Genomic DNA, 22,327 nt, shown 5'->3' with positions numbered 1-22,327 from the left:
CAAATAGATCTCATGCATATTCATTGGAGAAATCCTGAAAACCCGACTGGATTGCGGCCCTCGAGGTGGGACTTTGACACCCATGTCCTTGGGTTATTCTAAGCCAGGGGAAGGCAATTTCGGTCCTCGAGAGCTGGAGCCAGGTCAGGTTTTCAGAATATCCACAATGAATATGTATGAGATGGATCTGCATGCACTGCTCCTTGAGATGCAACTTTATCTCATGCATATTTATTGTGGATATCCTGAAAACCTGACCTGGCTCCGGCTCTCGAGGACTGGAATTGTCTACCTCTGTTCTAAGCAGAGTTTAGATTAGAACAGTGGTTCTCAACCCTGTCCTGGAGGACTACTAGGCCAATCGGGTTTTCAGGATAACTCTAATGAATATGCATGGAGCAGATTTGCATGCCTGTCACTTCCATTATATGCAAATCTCTCTCATGCATATTCATTAGAGCTAGCCTGAAAACCTGATTGGCCTGGTGGTCCTCCAGGACAGGGTTGGGAACCACTGGATTAGAATATTAGCATAGTGACTTTCTTTAGTGCTGTTAAATGGTAACTTCATTCTATCAGAGGAAAATGCTTCCATCTAGTGGTTAATTCTAGCACTGTCTTCTTTACAAAGGTAATAGGAGATTGTGTTGTATCATACTGTATTAAGGTCCCAAGGCTACCTCTATGGATAATTATGAGTACTCTCTTTTCCTTTTCATCATTTATTTAAAATATTTTTAATAAACTTTGTAATAAATATTATTATTGAGACCACGTGATGTGTTGGGCAAGCTGCAGGCATTTAAGCATCACTTCTCCACTAACTTCTTTTAAGGCCGCAAAGTGCATTAATAAAGTCAAAACAGCAAGATCAGAACAGGTGGGGTCCAAAGCACCAAAGAAAGATCGTGAAAAAGGTGAACCACAAAAAGGGAAAACGACGGAGGAGTCTACTGACCAAGTTCTCAAGCTATCGGCGGAACACATCGAAACACTGAAACTAGCAGTGGTGTAGGCACTGGACCCCAGATTAGTGCAAATCTCAACGCAGATGACTCAATTAAAATCCCTGATAGAAGAGACATTGAGGTGGATGGGGGAGCTCTAGCAGCAGGTCTCAGACCTAGAGGACAGCTCCAGGGCTGCCACAGCAGAGCTGGCCACACTTAACAAACAGCTAACCCAGTAGGCAGAAAACCTGGAGGATTTAGAAAAACACTCTTGGTGCAGTAAATCTCTGGTTTGTGGGACTGCCGGAGTCCATCTCAAAGGCACAGCATATAACAACCCTGGAGCATTGGCTGACACTGGAACTGTGGTTATTACCTAAAGTGGGCACCTTGAGAATAGAAAGGGTCCATCAGTTTAGGAACAAATCCACATCAGAAACCAGGTCTCAGATTGTAATAGCGAAAATACACAATTACACACATAAAGTGGAGCTTCTCTATGGGCTCCTTTTATCAAGCCGCGGTAGCGGTTTAACGCGCATAAGCTGTGCTAGTTGCTAACGCCTGCCTTGACCAGATGGTAGTTTTTTGGTCAGCACGGGGGTTAGCAGGGATTAGCGGGGGTGGAAAGTGGGGCCCTAACACTGAGTGGTCTTCTTCTGCTCTCTGTTCTTGAAACACTGTGTGGATTGAGGGCTCTTTGAACTGGTTTAAATAAATATAAATTCTAAAAGTCAATAAATAAATGGTGTTAAATCAGGTCATGGGAACTTTATGTAAAAATTTATCAAAAGTTCACCAGGGTTTATCACCACATTTAGCACCCAAAAGTGCCAAGCATGAATCACCTCTGTGAGCAGTCATCACATCCCAAAGGTTTTTCCAAAAGAAGTCAAGCCACGCCGAAGAGAACCAACACTTAACTCAACTTGCAGCGGGAGATGTCCCTGAGTTTGGCCCTGATGAAGAAAATGAAATGGGGCTCTGTAGGGCGATCAGCTGGCACTCCCTGGAAATAGACTCTTTGATTGATGAACGTCAGCGGTCTTTTGATTGGGATAAGTTCCTTTTTTCAGTAGCTATATTTGATCGTTGGAAGATTGATATATTGTTATTTGGCATTGCAGGAGCAATTTTCAAATGATTTGACACTTTTTAGTGTTTTTGATTTCTAGGGAAAGCTGGGCTTATTATTAAGTATTATACATATCTTAAAAACTAAACCAGGTGGAATATAGGAGGAATCACCTCACCAATTAAAAGAACTTAAATATTAACAGCATTGAATAGACAAAAGGTGGACATAGTGGGTCAAATTCTGTAAAGGACATCTGAAAATTAGGTGCCGTTTAGATGTCCAGCGGGAAAATGATGAGCGTGATTCTATAATGTTTAGACGTACTATAGAGAATCTTGCTCAGTGCCGCTCAGCGAGTATAGACACACCTAAATAGTTAGAGGTCCTTTACAGAATCGCCTTTTAGATGTCACATAGACGTCATCACAATGTCTACGTTATCGCATCTCATTATTATGATGTCATTAGAATGGCGATTTTATGCTGTTTTTCATTAAAATTGTATGCAGTAAAATGCTGGCACCACTATTATTATATTTTGCTTCTGTCACAGGGAGCAGAGTGGGATTCAAGCCAACAATGACAGGGTGCTAAGGCTTTAGCTCTAACCACTGCACCATACACACTCAGATAGTAAACTACATGTTAATTCCAAAGCCAAGCTTATATCCTCTTGATTTACAAGGAGTCAATTCTCTAGGATAAATATCAAACATGTACCTTCAACGCTTGTCCAATTCCTCTTTGGCCTCTATGTTCCTCACAGTACATGAAAAAAAAGAATATATATATCCTCTATTTTTTTAGTAAGAGAACTGCTTGCAAAAGAAGGTCTACTTTTGAGCGTGAGTTGGGCACTAGATAGGCTTCATTTAGGTGGATGTGACTTAGGCATCACTTAGGCGTGCTTGAAGCATCTGCATATAGGTGAACGGGGCTTCTATTTTTTATGTTTAATTATGCATGACTTAAGCAAAGCACATGAAAAAAATATATCTATATGTCACATTGATGTCAAGATTGTGTTTCAGACACGTCCACTTGCTCTGAAGCACAGCCATTGTGAGTAGAGTCTCTTTTCTTTTCCAAACCTTTTGGAAATGAGGTTTAGTATGCTATATATATATATATATATTTCATGTGCTTTGCTGAGTAATGCATTATTAAATATATATCAACCAAAAATAAAAGCCCTATTCACCTATAAATGGATGCCTATGGCACGCCTAAGCGACACCTAAGTCACGTCCACCTAACTTGCATATACCTAGCGCCCAGCTCCCACTCAAAAGTAGACCTGGTTTTGCAACGCCTACATTTTAGGCATTAGGTAGATGCGTTTGGGTACTGAGCAGCATGCGATTCTGTAAATGGACCTCCAAATCGAAGCCACTCCCACACCACGCCTATGCCATGCCCACACCTATTTTTTAGGTGTGACTTTTTCTGATAGGCATCCACAAAATTGTGGACTTCTATTTGTAGAATCGCATCCAGCGTTTGGATGTCTAAGTTCCAATTAATGCTTGTTAAAGTCATTAATTTGACTTATCTACTTTATTTGGACACCTAAGTCGATGGACGTCCACATTGTGGATGCCCAAGGTTAGAAGTCCTTTACAGAATCTGGCCTAGTGTGTCTTCAAGAGACCAGGTTATCGGATAGTGAACTCCAAAAACTCAGCTCAGTAGGCTAGGTCCATTATGCCTCTTTGAGTGGGAGGCAAGGAGGGATAGCCATTCTAATCTGGGAGAACTTCCAATGCGAGGCAAAAACAAAGATTAAATCTAAAGAGTTATAGTGGAGTTGATTTTACAGGACATTAGACTTTGTGGACCCATGGCACTTACTTCACCCTAACGATCAGGATTATACCCATCTCTCAAGGGCACAGAAGAGCTTTCCAAGGATAGATTATACATTTATTTCAGCTGTGGTGTTCCCAGATGTGGTTTCTGCCCACATAAGCCCTCTTGCCATTTCAGCTCGTGCCAGCCTGGCTCCCCTCTGAAATCACTTCCTGGTCACAGGACCAAGAAATGACATCAGAGGGAAAGTCAACGCTAGCAAGAGCAGCAGGCCAGAGAAGCTGCTCATGCTGGCAACGATTTAAAGAGGTACAGGAGAAGGGAGGGCACGAGTATGGCATGGGAGGCAGAGAGGAGGGCACCACTGCGCCGGGCACTTCCTATCCTTGCAACACCACTGCTAGCAAGGAAAGTTTCTGTAGAATGGAGAGGGCAAAAGCCCAATTGAATGGGGTAAAGAATAGCTTGAAATGAAAGAAAGTTAATGGTGATGAACAGCACATTCAAGTAGTTTGGATAAGAAGAGAAGGAAGGAGATGGGGTGATAATTGAAATGGCAGGTAGGGTCCAGCGAGGGTTTTTGAGGAGCAGAACCCCCCAGCCAGTCTGGTTTTCAAGATATCCACAATGAATAATTTTTCTCAGCCAATCAAAGAGGCAATAGAAATTGCAAGATACCCCAATTACTTCAATGCAGATAAAGGGCTCTCCATAAACAAAGCATGGCAACCTCTCATCCAAAAGAAACTTAGTGTAAAAAGGACTGGGGCCGAGGATAAGTACATTCTTCCTCCATCTAAAAAGTTCCAGCCACTTTTCTGACAGAATTTAAAAGTGAGACCACAAATGATCCTGCCAATATTAAACATTCAAACTTGGATTTCCAACAAACTTTCCCATCAAAATTCAAATTCATCACCAACAGACTTCCTTGTTCTCAATCAGGTCAGCCCAACAAACTTTCCTGTCAAAAATTCAAATTTCTTGACCCACAGACTGCTCCGTTCTCAATCAGGTCCGTGGACCCACTATATATCAAGACAAACTGCGGACCTCACAGCATACCCTGAAGAAAGCCACAGCATGATGGCTGAAACATCAGTTCTTTCCACTCAGATGTGGCAAGACCCGGAAAATTGCTACAATCATGACCCCAGCCACAGAAGCCTAAGAGAACATATACACACGATTAGCCATTTTACCGCGGGATACCAGCACAACTCCAGTGGTAATCCTTTTTAATGTGAGGTAAGTGCAAGCAAGCACGTACTATCATTCCGTAAAAGGACCCAGTTCTTAGATGTGGAGGCAATATGTGGGATGGTGTGGTAGTTGCAAGGGGTAGCTTTTGTATGTTGGCAACTACAGGGGCTGTTTTGGGGATACAGTAGTTTGTAGGGCATTGGAGCAGATGTAGGGGAGGGTTAATTTTGGAGATGTAGCACTTTGTGCAGTGTTGAGGGAGAAGTAGAGGTAGTTTTTGGGCTGTGGGAGAAGTTTGAGATGTAGAGCATTTTAGGGGGGAGAGAAATAGGTTTCTGGAGAGTGGCACAATTTGGTGGTTTGGAAGAGTAGGGAATTCTATCTTTGAACTGCCCTGTCCTATTCTCTAACTGCTACATTTCACTGTAACTAACTTTGCCTGCTAATTACCATAAGAATGTGCATATTTTGTGTGGGGGGGATGGGGGGAGGGAGTTCATATGTCTTTTAACCCTAGTCTGATTTGGCTCATTTCAAACTTAGTGTGTCTTTTTATTGTTTTTTCTCCAAATGCCTAGGGATTTTTTTTCCCATTCAAATCACAAATTGAAAAATCAAGCCATGGATTTCAACCTGGTAAATGATCTACCTCGAGGTGGACTATGGACTAGAGAAATCAAATGGAATCAAACCCATTCTGTTAATTTTGCTATGCTACAGAAGCTGGAACACCTTCTCCCATAGAAAAACACTTCATCATTTTTTGTTGTTGTTGGGGAGGGAGTGAAGGGGAGCATACGTCATTAAACCCTCAATTCAATTTCTCAAACTTGTTGCATCTCTTTACTGGTTGTTTGTTTGTTTTTTCTTTTTTCTTCATGCCAAGTTTAATTCCATTCTGCGCCACAGCCTCAAGAAAAGCAAAAAAAACGTTGGGTATCATTAAGAAGGGTATCACGACCAGGACGAAGGAGGTCATCCTGCCACTATAACGTGCAATGGTGCGACCGCATCTGGAGTACTGTGTCCAGAACTGGTCGCCGTACCTCAAGAAGGACATGGTGGTACTTGAGGGAGTCCAGAGAAGAGCAACTAAACTGATAAGGGGTATGGAAAACCTCTCATATACTGACAGACTGAAAAAGCTGGGGCTGTTCTCCCTGGAAAAGCGGAGACTTAGAGGAGACATGATAGAAACTTTCAAGATCCTGAAGGGTATAGAAAAGGTAGACAGGGACAGATTTTTTAGATTATGGGGAACCACAAGTACAAGGGGGCACTCGGAGAAATTAAAAGGGGACAGGTTTAGAACAAATGCCAGAAAGTTCTTTTTCACCCAGAGGGTGGTGGATACATGGAATGCGCTTCCGGAGGCTGTGATAGGCAGGAGCACGTTACAAGGCTTCAAAGAAGGTTTGGATAGGTTCCTAGAGGAGAAAGGAATTGAGGGGTACAGATAGGAGTAGAGGTAGGTTATAGGGATAGTCTGGGACCACTGCTCAGGCAATGGGCCTGATGGGCCGCCGCGGGAGCGGACCACTGGGCGAGATGGACCTCTGGTCTGCCTCAGCGGAGGCAACTTCTTATGTCCTTATGTTATATTTTCGGAGTTATTTTATTCCCAGGCAGGTAACCTGAGAGGCTGACAAACATTATTGTCCCTGTTGGTATAACTTTTTCCAACGTCCATTGGGCCGGGAAGAATGCTAATAACAATGCTCTCAGCATAACTCGTAGGAACTGGCAAAATCATTTGCATAAATCAGCAACCCTTTTCTTCTGTGTTATTTTGAGTGAATTGTCACAATTTTTACTGCTAGTAAAAATAGACAAACGATATTCAAAGGCACTTTTTTTTGTGGGGGGTGGGGGAGGGTTATGGCTTATGGTGCTACTAATCACTCAAGTGCCAGCTAGCAGAGTATTCGGCAGCACCGACTAAATATTTCCTCCGATAGCCTTAGCGCTATCCAGATAATGATGGGGTGGCCTGTGGGCAGAGCTTAGGCAGTTCCAGCAGTTATTCAGTTATGGCCCAATATTCAGTCAGTGGCGATCAGCATTTTACTGACCGCCACTGGTGCTAAATCCGGAAATTCAGTGCCAGGCCATATCCAGGCACCGGCACTAAAATCTCAGGTTTCTGGAGCCAGCACTTAACCAACTATAGGTTACTGCACAAAGATAGGACTGACCTTTACGCAGTCCTATTTATGTGGTTAACCTTGCTGGTGATAAGTAGTAGTAGTAGTTAAATGCTAGAAATCAGCACTTAACCAGCCAAGTGCCGACTCTGCTGCTGGAAGAGTTCCAAAATAATCAGTTTTTATTTGACACTAACTTGTTATTTTCAACGACATAAATGAGTTAAGTGCCACTGAAAATTAGTTGTTAGCCTTAAATAGACGACTTAACCAGCCAGGAGCCATTTCTGGTCAGTTAAATTGCTTTGAATATCAACCCTTTAATTGTTATATTTAGATCACCGACCAGATAGCTAACCAGATAAATTTAAGACAAAAAAAAAAAAAAGCTCCGATCAGCATCAGTAATGAAGCTGCACATCTCAGTAGCATGAGAACATTCCAGGGCCAATGTTCAACTCATGCCAGTCAGTGTTCCTTAAAATGCTGACTGCTGCAGTTAAAATAAAACCAGATATACCAGTGATGGTAACCAGATAGTGGCTGGCAGGGGCAGTGGAATGCTGTCTTGTTTGGGGGGACCATGGCACTCTGCCCTAGCCTTGGTGAAATCGTGCGGCAGCTTCAATTTTAAATGATCGAGCAGCCGCCACGCAGCATCAAGAAGGACTATCCCTGGAAGTCTTCACTCTACTTCTGGTGGCAGGCCTGCTCCTTGAAGCTGCGTGGCGAAGGCTGCCTGATCATTTTAAGTTAAACCCTGGGAGTCGGAAGGGTGGGTGGGCACCAGTTTTTGGGGAGGCCATGGCCCCTATGGCCTCCCCTGTTCCGACGCCTATGGTGGCCGGTATAGAATATTTGGATTCAGAGGTGACCAATGCTGTTCCCTCTAAGCTGAGTGGGAGACTTCCACCTACAGTCTTGCCAGTGGGTGGTGCTGTTTCACTATCACATTTTCAATAGCAAGAAACAGGCAATCTCTATAGGACTCCAGGGAACCTGCCTTTCTCTAGCCATTGAAAACACAATATTGAAGCATCACCCTTCACTGGCAGCAATGCAGTTGAAGGACCCATCAATGCTATTTAGATACCAGTGATTAGGATTACCAGACATCTGGGAAAACCCGGACATGTCCTCTTTCTAGAGGACTGTCCGGGTGCCTGGAGGGATTTCCAAAACTTTTGGAAGTCCGCAAACTCAGGGCCACATCTGGAGGGTGAAGAGGGTGAAGAGATCAAACCTGCTATGTCACTCGAAGCCCAAATGATGAAGTTACGACTGTCTTATTTTGGTCACACTATCAGAAGAGAGAGATCACTGGAGAAGGACATCATGTTTGGGAAGACTGAGGGAACCAGGCAAAGAGGGTGACTTGCAATCAGATAGCTGGACACGTTGAAAACAACCATGGGGGTGACGCTGGAGGACCTTTCTGGATAAGCACAAAACCAATTTCTTTTTAGATCTATAATTCATCAAGTCAATATTCCTCAAGCATGAGTCGATGGCACCACACATGAGCAGATTTCAACACAATGATGTCATGCATGTACGCATCAATGTCCGCACAGGCACAGATGGGGTCCCAAGCTCAGGGAGGCTTGTGTGGGGTGGGGCCACGGTTGGAATGGGATGGAGCTGGAGGCAGAATGGGATGGGACTCTGAGCAGAACAAGGCAGGACCAGATGTCCTCTTCTTTTATTCTGGAAATCTGGCAACCATACCAGCGATATTCAGCCTATTATTCAGATAGCTAATTGGATTAAGTTAGAATGGACTTTTTACTGTCCCAATTTTATCCAGATAGTTATCTAGTTGGTGAACTGAAAGACTGTATGTTCCTAGTGCCTGGCTAGAAGAGGAATACAAAGAAGACAGACATAGGGTTACCATATGGCTCCAGAAAAAGGAGGACGGATTGAGACATCCAGGTTTTACTTCCACTGAAAGCAACGGAAGTAAGAAGGAGAGATAGAGACATCTGAATTTTACTTCCATTGAAAGCAATGAACGTAAAACTCAAATATCTCAATCTGTACTTTTTCTGGAGCCATAAGATAACCCTAGACAGACAGGGCCTGGTAAAAGACTGGCCAGACGCTATAAGGAAGTTTCATACCCCAGAGAGGTTAAGTGCCAACATGAGGCAGATCTGGTAAAAGTAAACTAGGCTGAAGGTGCCAGGAGTAGCCTAATGGTTAGCACAGCAGACTGCAATCCAGGGGAGCTGGATTCAATTCCCAATACAGCTCCTTGTGACACTGGGCGAGTCACTTAACCCTCCATAGCCCCAGGTACAAATATTTAGATTGTGAGCCCACTAGGGACAGAGAAAGTACCTCTATATAATGTGTACAGTGCTATGTACATCCAGTAGCACTATAAAAATGATTAGTAGTAGTAGAAATATAACCACTAGCTGGATAACCCAGAGACCACACTACCCCACTGCTATCTGGATAGCGCTTGAGTGGTCTTCAATGAATTTTAATGGTGCTGCTACCTAGATAAATGGCTTTCAATAATGGTCACTTATTTTTAGTGATACTGTGTACCTAATGAAGCTATTTTACAAGTATCGCCTGAAGTGCTCTTGAATTATTATTATTATTTTTTTAGTGCATGAGAGGTTTTGTGGGTTTTCTTATGAGTCAGTCAGTGAGGGCCTTAAGGCATCTGACTCTCCTATCCATCAGAACCCCCTTATTTTCAGGGATTATAATGATATTATTTTGTGTACATCCTCTAGGGCAGGGGTGTCAAAGTCCCTCCTTGAGGGCCGCAATCCAGTCGGGTTTTCAGGATTTCTCCAATGAATATGCATGAGCTGTATTAGTATACAATGAAAGCAGTGCATGCAAATAGATCTCATGCGTATTCATTGGGGAAATCCTGAAAACCCGACTGGATTGCGGCCCTCGAGGAGGGACTTTGACACCCCTGCTCTAGGGTAATCCTTATCCAACCTTAAGAAAGGGCTATAATTATATCATTTCATGCTGAAAGAACTGACCCAAGATCCTGTTCTTACAATAACATGGCTTTGTCTGTCACTGTACCTCTTTGTAATGCAGTGTAAACCCCTACACATTTCCTCCCAAATGTTGGAACACTTCAGGCCATTGTGGCAGTTTAGTAACATACTGTAATCTATTCTAGATTTTGTATAGCATATTAACCCAAATCACACTATAGCCGCTCCCTTAACAAGTACTTTAGACTCAAGTCAAATATTCCTTATCAGCAGTCCACTGATGAGAATCACAGCCAGTTATGAAATTGTATGCCTCTGATGAAGCCTGGAAGAGAAACGGTAGGTCTCCATTGGGCATGGACATTGAACAGGGATAGGGTTACCAGAGGTCTCCGGATGGCTTTTCAAAACCTAGCATTTTGTCCGGGTTTTGTAAAGCTTCCGACGTCAGGACAGCATCCACGAATGCGCAGATGCCATCCCGATGCACTACCAAGTTAAGGGGGGCGGGGGGAGGAGGGATGGAGCGAGGAGGTGGGTGGAACTGGGTGGGCCTGGGGACATGGCCATGGGTTCAGATTTTCCTTTTGGAAAAATCTGGTAACCCTAAGTGGATATTAATTATTGGTTAATTTTTCATTTTGTATGAACTATAAATAAATAAACACAGTCATAAGAGGTTAGCTCCTCTGAATATACTTTAAATGAGAAGTAGATGATAATGAAGAGTTTGTAAATGATGACTAGAACATTAAGCCTGTGTGCACTTTTCTGGCACTCAGCAGCTACTGAAGTCTTTTTTTTCTTCAATTTCGAAAATTGAGATTAAAGATTTTTAAAAATTATTTTCAGTTCTAGAATAATTTAAACAATCTAAAAATATTTAGGCCCCCTTTTATCAAGCCACGGCAGAGCATTTTAGTGCTGGCTGGTGAGGTAAATGCTCTGACGCTCATAGGAATTGAATGAACGTTGAAGCATTTAACTCGACGATCAGCACTAAAACGCTCCACCGCGGCTTGATAAAAGAGGGCCTTAAAGATCGTAGGGGTCAATATTCAAAGTGATTTAAGTGGCCAGGAGAGGCTCTTGGCTGCTTAAATTTCCAGCCTGGGGCTAACCAGGGATATTTAGCAGCATTTAACCAAGGAATGCCAAGAAATATCCCCTCTGACCAGCTACTTTGTGAGTAGTGTGGAGGCTGAACTAGGGCAAAGACAGGCATGAGATTTTCAATCTGCTAACCATCTGAGCAAACATTTAAAGGAGCCCTTTTACTAAAGTTTAGGGTGTATTAAATGTCATGAAGCCCATTTTTTATTTATAGGCATCTTAGCAGTTAGCACATGCTAAGCTTTAGTAAAAGGGCCCCAAAGTTAGGACAGAAAAAAGGCTGTCCTTTTCTGTGGTGAAGGCAATGGGGCACCAGTCTGAATATTGACCAGGTAGTGACTTTGGCTGACCCCCATCCCAATTCCCCCTCCTACCCTATCCCAAGAATGGCAACAGTTCCCTAATGACTTTAAATATCTCCCTCCCATCCACCCCCGTCTCAGGAGGACCCCCTGGTTCTTCCTTCAATCTCTGGTTGTCTAGTGGGGGCAGGAGCAAACATCCCCCCCCCATACACACACACACACATTCTTGCGTCTAGCAGCAACATTTGGAAAATGACTGCCACAATATGTCACGGCAGCCATATTGAGAAAGCCGCTAAGGACAGGAACAAGGGGGGTTTGCTCCTCCACAACAAGGGATTGAAGGTAGCCTGGGAGGGGCCTTGTGAAATGTGAAGGGGATTATTGCAGTGGGTGGAAGAGAGGTACCTAAAGTTGCAGACCTGGGGGTGAAGGGGAAGGAAGGAGATAGGTCATTTAAACTCACATAAGCTCTGGCAGTGAAAGCAGCTCCATTAAGTCCTAGATATTCAATACTGGGGACTGCACATGGTCTGGCCATGCACGTGCTAGTCGCTACCGCCTCCTCTTGAGCAGGCGATAGTTTTCTGACTAGCGCGCACTAATCCGGTGCGTGCTCTAAAAATGCTATTATGTACTTAACTTGCTTAGCAGCAACACCTCTCCTGCTGCTAAGCAAGTTAAGTACATAATAGTTCAAATTAAATTAAATTAATCACCAATGAGTAATGAGAATTAGAAGATGTATGTAAAGAATAAGAAGAAATAGGAAATGAATTAACAAAAAGCAAAAAGGATTAAAAATTAGAACCAAACGGGACTGATAAAGAGACCAGTCTGCTTGAATCTTGAGATTCAGCTGGCATACTGAAGACCCCGAGGTTACAGATAAAATTTCTACATTTAATCATCGACAGAATAAAGTTGCACTTTGATTTATTTATATAGAACTGGTGTTTGAACTTTTTACAATATTTGATTAGACTTAAATTTTTTTCCAATAAAAACTTTTTAAAAATCTTGCAGGGCACTCGCCCTCCAGAACATCTAAAAGTTAAGGGGGCATGTAAGGATGTATGTTTTGGGCAGGATATGGGCAGTCTTAGCACTCGGACATCTTGCATGGATAATCAAACCTTTTTCAAGATATCCAGGGCGTCATTTGGGTGTTCAGAGTTAGACCTGTTTTAAAAGCGAATAAGGACAAAAAAGGTACCCAAACTGGACAGATGACCATTGGAGGGATAAAGGTATGGCCCCCTTCACACATACACCCCAGTAATCACTGACCCCCCTCCCACCTCCACCCCACTCCCAGAGTTGTAAATGAAACAATACCAGCCTCTATGACAGCTGTAGATGTGATGGGACATCCTAGTAGATGTCTGGAGTAGCCTGGTGGGCGGGGCAGTGAACCAAAGAGAGGGGAATCGAGGCCCATATCCCATGCAACCCACTACATTTATGGTGGATAGTGAGAGGCCAGCAAAACCTACCCACAACCTACTGCACTGCCATATAGGTGCCACTTGCAGTCATAAGGGCTATTGGGGTAGTAGACAGGTGGGTATAGTAGGTTTTTGGGGGGAATTATAGTAGGCTTACCTTTATGTGAAGTTTACAGCACTGCCCTCTAAGATTGGCATGTCTGTGCGGCCAGTCCATTAAGATGCTGGCCCCTACCATGTCCAAACAGGCTTGCTTTGGAAGTTTTGAACATGGACACTTTGGGAGTTTTGAAAATTGGACATCTAGCGGTTTCAGAAATGGATGTTTCCCTGCCCCAACTGTTGGACGTCTTGTGGGACACGTCCAAAGTCGGACTTAGACGCACTATCATAGATTTTTTTTTTTTTTCCAAAAGATGGTTTGGGGATACGAAATAAAAAAAAAAAATAATCATCTTTGACTGCACAGCCAAAAGGCAGAGCTTCAGATGCTTCCTCCATCACTGAAAACAAACACAACTTACCAGCTCACCAAGTACCAACCTACTAGATCCTCATTAACATCAGCAACTTGCACTCACTGAGAAAGACAGAGACAGTAATCGTGCACTTTCTGGTCCCCATTCTTATATTTTTATCCTTTATTGTCAAGTAATAAATTAATTCCTGTACTACAGTTTTGCCACCATAAGGGAGGGATGGGGGTCACCCAGCCGGAGGGTTGAGAGTTTCCATCTGGCATGGCAGTGCCAGTCCAGTCCTCTGGATTGTGCCAAGCCACTGATAGGCAGACTTACAACATTACTCAGATTTGTCCATGAGATGGTAGGCATCTTCTCCATGAACCCAAATGAAGATTTTATATTGAAGAAAACCACCAGAGAAAATGTCTAGCTCTGTCTAAGCAGAGAAGACAGAGCATGGAAGAATACACATTTCTTCTCATTCTTGAGCAAGTCGGGGTCGTCCAGGTCCATCACTGCATCAAGGAGTGTCTCAGCAACTTGTCTCTCATATTTATATTTGAATTCCTACAAAACAACATCAGATTGTTTTTTTTCAGTTCATTAACCCCCTCTTTTACTAAGGCGCGCTAACCGATTAGCGCTCGCTAATCGAATTAGCGCATGATAATCAAATTAGCGCACGCTAAATGCTAACGTGTCCATAGACTAACATGCACACGTTAGCGTTTAATGCGTGCTCATCGGTTAGCGCACCTTAGTAAAAGAGGGCCTAAGTCTTTCTCTTACATGTTTTATTTCATAAACCTTAATGGCATTCCCTTAACACGTGGTTCATGGCTCCCGTGTTGTCTCTATACAGCGAGACTGAGGAGATAGCCAAGGACAAGGATTTGATCGCCATCTCCTTAACCAGGCAATCATTTGCGATCCCGTTGCAATTCCTGTATTATTTTTTTTTCTCTCTTGTGGACTGCCCTGCGTTTCATGGCGCGTCAAACAACACTGGCCATGTTAGAGGCACTGGTAACCTTGTTTTCATCGGCCCAAGGCTGCAGATTTTGCAGAGCGTAGAGGGAGGAGTTGTGCATGCAGAGCGGGTCCTGCTGCAGTGGCTGGCTCAGACTCTTCTGAAAGGCTTCCTGTTGCAAATGAATCATCAGTCGGTTGGCCTGCTGCCTCTCTGCTTCTCTCTCTTCAGCTGTCTGTCGCCTGTCACAGAGAAAGAAAAGGCAAGGTTAATGTTCTATCACAGTGGTCTCAAACTCGTGGCCCGGGAGCCACATGCAGCCTGCCAGATACTATTTTGAGGCCCTCGATATGCTTATCATAATCACAAAAGTAAAATAAAACAGTTTCTTGATCATATGTCTCTTTGGCTATAAATTACAATATTATTATTAAGGCTTAGCCAAAAGGAAAGATTTATAAACTATAAAGAGTTTTACCTCATGCAAAATTGTCATTTCTTTAATAAGATATTAAGAGCTCCTTTTACAAAGGTGCACTAGCGTTTTTAACGCACTCACCGGATTAGTGCGTGCTATAGCGTGCGCTAGCTGAAAATCTACCACCTGCTCAAAAGGAGGCGGTAGCGGCTAGCACGTTCGACAATTTAGCGTGTGCTATTCCACGCGTTAAGGCCCTAGCGTGGCTTTGTAAAAGGAGCCCTAAGTATTTTTTCTGAGGCCCTCCCAAGTACCTACAAATCCAAAACGTGGCCCTGCAAAGGGTTTGACTTTGAGACCACTGTTCTAGCACTTCTGTTCCGTTACATCAGGGGTGTCCTCGAGGGCCGCAATCCAGTCGGGTTTTCAGGATTTCCCCAATGAATATGCATGAGATCTATTAGCATACAATGAAAGCAGTGCATGCAAATAGACCTCATGTATATTCATTGGGGAAATCCTGAAAATCCGACTGGACTGCGGCCCTCGAGGACCGACATTGGACACCCCTGCGTTACATAGTCTTAATCTTATATTTACCAGGCTCACCAATACTGCTCCAGGACAGAAGAGATGCAAGACCCAAGAGGAAGCAAAAAAAAGCTTTCTTATCTGCTGCTGGGTTTCCATAGTTAGGAGAGAGGTAGAGGTGTGCTCAAGCTAAAATACTATGGTTCATTTTCAAAAATGTTCTCAATTTGGGGGTGAGTGGGTTCTTTTCAGTTGGTTTCACGTATTCAGATTAATGAAAAATGTAATCCGCTGTAAAATTTTTCATGCATATAAACTGATAAATGTATTGTATGTTAATCTGTAGGACAGAGATGTCAAAGTCCCTCCTCGAGAGCTGCAATCCAGTCGGGTTTTCAGGATTTCCCCAATGAATATGCATGAGATCTATTAGCATACCATGAAAGCAGTGCATGCAAATAGATCTCATGCATATTCATTGGGGAAATCCTGAAAACCCGACTGGATTTCAGCCGTCGAGGAGGGACTTTGACACCCCTGTTGTAGGATAATGTGCCTTAAATCGATTTTGAGAGCACTAAGGGGTTTTTTAAGGCACACTAAAAAATGTGCATCTTTTGAGAGAGGAGGGGAACTGATAAAGGAAAAGGAAAACGGTAGAGATGTCAAGGAGGAGATGAAATATGGGTAGAAGTAGATCAGGGATCTCAAAGTCCCTCCTTGAGGGCTGCAATCCAGTTGGGTTTTCAGGATTTCCCCAATGAATATGTATGAGATCTATTTGCATGCACTACTTTCATTGTATGCTAATAGATGTATTGCATATTCATTGGGGAAATCCTAAAAACCCGACTGGATTGCGGCCTTCAAGAAGGGACTTTGAGACCCCTGAAGCAGATGGTCAAAGCAGGTTAATAGGTTCAAGACAGAATTGTAAACTGGCACCAGAATTTCAGAACAGGTTGATCCAGTTCTGGTTTTGTTTGTAGAGATCTGTAGTCCTGATTCCCTAAGAAAAGGAAGACTACCAGTCTGTGCATGCAGTGGGGTAAATCTAGGACTGAAGTAACCTGTCCAGAAAATCTAGAGCCAGCTGGCAGCCTAGTTAATGAAGAATGGTGGCAGAAGAAAAGCTAGCGAGTGGTTAAGGAGCATGAGGAAGGAAGTGGGTCAGTACAGTGAGGAAGAGAGTTAGAATTAAATAACATGAGTAAAGAAGTGCAAGAAAGAAGAAAGGGATTTAGAGAAAAGTATTAAGCAGAAGGAGAGAAAAGAGAATAGAAGGATTCCGTGATTCAGACAGCGGCTTCTAGTCTTACTACAAACCATCAAAAACACCATCATTAATCTCTTTAATGAAGTTAATATCATACCCTATTAACAAACAAAGCAAACCCTAAACCCCCTCCAAATAAATAAATAAAAAGGTTTTAAGCCTGCAATGTTGCTGATGCATACCAACTTGATGACAAGAATTAGAAAGGGCAGACAATTTGGGGAAATTATTCTCTGTTGTGAGGTAAGTGCAATTTAAAGAAACAAAAAACATCTGGTGTTGAAATGAGTTGTAAAATACATTAGCATCTGCAACAAATAATTTGCCATCATATCAATTGGCCTTATCCAGAGAATACTGGGTTTAAACTATACAGGAGTCCTGCCAAAGGTTCAGGAAGAATGGTGAGAGGCTCAGAGCTCCTGGAGCGCTAACCTCCCCCAATAGGGGTCACACTAGATGAGAATGGTAGGCGTTGTGCCTGCTCTGCTAAATTTATTTTCCCAGCATCATCATTTTTCTTATAAAACTGACGAGCCTCATTAAGAGCCCCCATCATTCAGTGAACCTACACTCAGAGCTAATTCTGTTAGAATAATCCACTCAGATGCTTCTCTCATTAGGAGCTCATTAAGCATTGCTTCCTTGTGCCACCTGAGAAGGATGCATTAAAGATGAGGATTATTAGATATATCAATAACTTCCTACATCTGTCCAGTCCAGTTGAGTCTATTATTCCCCATCGCTTCTTCCTTATCCTGGCAGGCCTTGTTCAGAACACACATGGAGAGGCAGAACTTATCAACTTATTCAAGGTGAGAAAGGAAGCTTCCTTTACTAAGGAGCCAACCACAGATTTTCTCACTTCTGAAACAAGGAGTTTTGCTACCCCACCTGCCTACTATCCTGAATAAGGGGAAATATTCTCATTTGTTTGCGGTGAAAACCGATGGGCCTCTGTTGCAGCCGTTATTATAACGATTTCAAAAAGGCGAGTCATTCTAAAAAAAACAAAACGCATACAAATGAAGTTGGCAGAGAGTAGCAGAGGCTCGCTAAATATACGCGATGAGTCGGTGATAGCGATCGGCAAATATGCAGAATACACCACAAAAGAGATGTAAATGTGCGCATTTGCTGGGAAAAGCATATATGATGTACATGCCTTATTGGAGCATAATATAAGCATGTGCCCATGTTTGATATGGGTGGATATCAGTGTCAAGTCATGGGTGTACCAGTGCTATTGGATGAAGGGGAAGGGAAAGGAGGGGAGATGCAATGTTGGCTTTCAACATGCACGCATAAGACATGCCTTTTCTATATGTGCTCAAGAAGCATGCTTTTGATTTCTCCCCCTCTCCCCCCCCCCCACACACACAAACTACTATAATTTATGTGAATCTTGTATTTTTTTTTCTTGAGTCACGGTCAAAACATACGCCAGAGATGTGCTTTCACAGTGCCAGTGCAGTACCGGCACCCCTGGACCAGTCGCTGATTTTGGTCACCAAAAGCTGATGCCGCACTTGGAGAATCACTCAGCGATAATAAAGAATTGCCCAGAGTGCTCGTTTAAATATTGATGAGCCCATTTGCATGGCAGAATCGGAGACTGCTAGGAAGCTCAGAAAAGACCACGGTAAGCTATTTTGAGAATGTGCCACGGCCTAAAGCGCCTACATAGGTGCGATTCACGGCAAAGATAGGCACTGGAAATGTAGGCCTGGCAAACCCTGGCTTACATTTCCCCAGCACCTATCCTTCATGGAGGAGCGATTCTCTATATGTCGCGTGATTGACACACAATCAGCGACCACTTTTAGGCGGCCACCGATATCGGTGCCTTGTAGAGAGTCCGGAACTGAGTGAACCTAGAGAACAGGCAAACACATACTTCGAATGGACTAGTTTATCGTTGTGGATTTCTGTCAGCCCTGTTCTGGAACATCATGGGACCTGCAGCATTGATATGAACAGGCAGATATAGGGAATACAAATAGCAAACTGAACTGCAATGTAAGTTCAAAAAAGTACAGGCCAAAAAAGTCTCCTTTCTGAAATCGGGTTACTTGGCAGCTCTAAAGCAATGGGCTGAAAACCAGGGAAAGTGGGCAAATTATTCTCATCCTCCATTGCCTGTAGTACAAACCAAAGATACCAAGGATAAATGGCTCTAAAGAATGAGATCTACAGTTGATATGTCTGAGGTACACATTTACAAAGTTTCACATGTGAAAAAACTCCACAAATGAAAAAAAAAAGCAAAAGAAAACATATTTTTGATGCTTCTAAATGGCCACAATCCATTCAGGTTTTCAGGATTTCCCCAATGACTATGTATGAGATTAATTTGCATAAACTGCCCTCATTGTATGCAAACAGGAGGAACGTTTTCAAAGGAATTTGCTAAGGTAACTAAGGCCCAGATTCACTAAAGATAGCGATTCAATCGCTGTTGGCCGATTACTGACCAATTTTGAAACAGCGATTGATTCACTACCTTTTTTGCATGCAAATGATTTGGACAGAGGTGCAAATCATTTGCATGCAAGCTCCCTGACTCAATCACTCAGTGAGAAATTGAGCTGAGGCAGCCCTGACAGTAGTGACAGGAGAAGCAGCCTCCTGTCACTGCTGTCAGGGGCTTTTTTCATTTTTTTTTTTTTTTAAATGGGCTGGATATTTTGCATGTATTACACACACAAAATATCTGGCCAATTAAAAAAAAAAATCCCCCTACACACAAACATGGCCTTGCTGCCCCCCCCCCCCAAAGAAAAAGGCAGGAGGGATGCTTGCCATCGGCACTCCCCCCAAATATTGCAGGAGAGATGCCAACTCTCTCCTGCCATCGGGCCCGATTCCTCCCCAAAAAAACTTCCCCAATGCTGCCCACCCCCTGCCTGCCCATGCGAATATGGCAGGAAGGATGCCAACTCCCTCCTGCCATCGCAACCCCCACCGCCATCGACCGGGCCCGGCCCAGCCCAACCTTTTCGCTGTACCTTTAAAAAGTTGGGAGCAGGAGGGGTGCTCAGTCCCTCCTGCTCCAGGCCTCCGTCGACGGCGAATGCGGGCCTTAGAGTATGGGGTGGGGCCTAAGGCTCTGATTGGCTCAGGTGCCTCGGGCTCCTTCCTTGGGAGGGGTCTGAGCCAATCAGGGACTTCCTTAGTGAGGAGTCTAAGGAAGTCCCTGATTTGCACCTCTGTCCAAATCATTTGCATGCAAAAAAGGTAGTGAATCAATCGCTGTTTCAAAATTGGTCAGTAATCGGCCAACAGCGATTGAATCGCTATCTTTAGTGAATCTGGGCCTTAGTTACCTTAGCAAATTCCTTTGAAAACGTTCCTCCTGATTGGCCATCATATTACACACGAAAAATATCTGTCCAATAAAAAAAATGAAAAAAGCCTCCCTCCCCGACAAAGCGCTCCCTCCCTTCCTCCCTCCCCAAATCCCCCCAAAATGGCAGGAGGGATGCCCACTCCCTCCTGCCACCGGATGAGGACGCCTCCTCCCTGTTCCCATCCCCCTCCCCTTCCCTGTAAAAGTTGGTGGCAGGAGGGGTGCTCAGTCCCTTCTGCTCTGGAGGCCTCAATCCACGAACTGCGGGACTTAGGCCCCACCCCAGTGCATCAAGAGAGGAGCCTGAGGCGCCTGAGCTAATCAGGGCCTTAGGCCCCTCCCCATGCATTACATGATGCATCGGGGTGGGGCCTAAGGCCCGCATTCGGCTTCGGAGGAGGACTGGAGCAGGAGGGACTAAGCACCCCTCCTGCTCCCAACTTTTTAAAGGTACGGGGAGGTGGGTAGGCCAGGCTAGGCCCGGTCAATGGCGGTGGGGGTCTGCTTCCCTCCTGCATTTTTCTTCAAAGGGGGGATGCGGGGTTGTGTTTGTGTGTGGGGGGCTTTTTTTCATTTTGATGGTTGTTTTATATGGGGTTTTATATGGAGTTGTAACCTTGATATTGAGATTTCAGGGCAAGAATAGTAAAGTGACTGGTCCTCAGCAGTCACTTCATTTTGGATCAGCAAACCCAATTGGTGTTTCTCCTTCTGCTTAGTGAATCGATGGCTTCCTACTTTTGCATGCCATTTCCCCTCATTTGCATGGGTGGATCGGATCGTGTAGGAGATTGGATTGGCAGCAGTTTAGTGAATCGGTTCGGGGTCAGGGAATGATCGCAAAACCAGTAAAACTGGTTTTGCGATTGTCGAGACAACATAGGAAGGTTTAGTGAATCTAGGCCTAAATATCTAGGAGGGTTCCACATGATTAAAATTTCATTTCACTGTACATGCAGAGATACCTTTGCGCTGGTGGATTTGTCCACTTTGGTCCAAATTCTAAAAGGGAAATTCTGTTTATCTGAGATTTTCTCCACCAGAGACACAAAAAAATACAGACATACAGTATGTACTCGCTCTTCAGACATTTATTTTTTTATTAGCCACCTTCAACATGTACACACATTCACATGCTTGCACTCTCACTCTTCTGACACACAACTGCACTGTTCACACACTGTCACTTTAAGATAGATAATGTAAACAGACAAACTGTCTCTCTGGGCTAGATGGACAAAACACGGTTGTTAAGACTATGTGAATTGCTGTTGGTCAATTTTTTGGCCGACTCTGGAACAGCAATTGATGTTCTAACAAGTTTGCATGCAAATGATTTGTAAGGAGGTTCACCGTAATCCCGTCTGATCAGTCACATTGAGAGCCAATTTGGGGGAGCCCGAACAGCTGAATAGCAGGGGAAGCCCCAAAGCAGCCTCCTGCCACTCAACTGTTGGGGAGTTTTTCTTTTTTTTTTTTTTTTGATGGCACAGAAGTTGTGCATGTGTTAAACATGCACAATAACTGCCCCATAAAAAAAAAGAAAAATGCCGTTTGGTGGAGGATGGGCAGGGGAGGGCTTCAATGGCTGGGAGGGTGTAGATGGGCTGGAGTAAGTCTTAACAGAGATTTCGGCAGTTGGAACCCAAGCACAGTACCGGGTAAAGCTTTGGATTCTTGCCCAGAAATAGCTAAGAAGAAAAAAAAAAAATTTTTTTAAAAAAATTTAAATTGAATCAGGTTGGGCTGACTGGATGGACCATTCAGGTCTTTATCTGCCATCATCTACTATGTTACTATGTTACTATGCCCTCCGCCAACCCCCCTCCCCCAAATGACCCCAGTATCAAAAATCAGTAAGAGGGATGCCCATTCCCTCCTGCTGCCGCAAACCTCCCTGCACTGACCCCCCCCTTGCAAGGATCCCCTGAACTGACCTCTCCCTTCTCCTTCCCCAAAAATCAGCAGCAGGGATGTCCACTCCCTCTTGCCGCTGTGAACCAATTTCCTCTTGCACTGAACTCCCACCATGCCTCCCCCCAACTGACCCTTTCCCTCCCCTTCCTAAAAAAAAAAAAAAAAAAATCAGCGGGAACGATACCCATTCCCTCCTGCTACTGGATGCCCCCTGCCCCTAAAACCCCCATATACCCCTGAACCTCCCCCATACCTGAAAAATAGATGACAGCAACAGGGATGCTCAGTCCCTCCAAAATGGCAGGCCTTCCCCTTCCCGGTAACTCCTAGAATGCACAGGGAGGGGCCTAAGGCCCTGATTGGCTCAGATACCT

The 22,327-nt window shown here is 43.9% G+C and overlaps 1 protein-coding gene across 1 annotated transcript in view; it reads right to left on the bottom strand.

Moving 5' to 3' along the window:
- Nucleotides 1-14,487: 14,487 nt before the first annotated feature.
- TLX2 (T cell leukemia homeobox 2) overlaps nucleotides 14,488-22,327 on the bottom strand; it is a 59,387-nt gene continuing 51,547 nt past the window's right edge. The window contains exon 3 of the mRNA XM_033959935.1: nucleotides 14,488-14,704. Coding sequence (XP_033815826.1) covers nucleotides 14,488-14,704 — 217 coding nt within the window. The remainder of the gene's footprint in view (nucleotides 14,705-22,327) is intronic.

This window comes from Geotrypetes seraphini, chromosome 1 (assembly GCF_902459505.1).
Source record: "Geotrypetes seraphini chromosome 1, aGeoSer1.1, whole genome shotgun sequence".
Taxonomy (NCBI): domain Eukaryota; kingdom Metazoa; phylum Chordata; class Amphibia; order Gymnophiona; family Dermophiidae; genus Geotrypetes; species Geotrypetes seraphini.
Note: the sequence above shows the minus strand (reverse complement) of the source record. Positions and strands in the feature narration are given on the sequence as shown.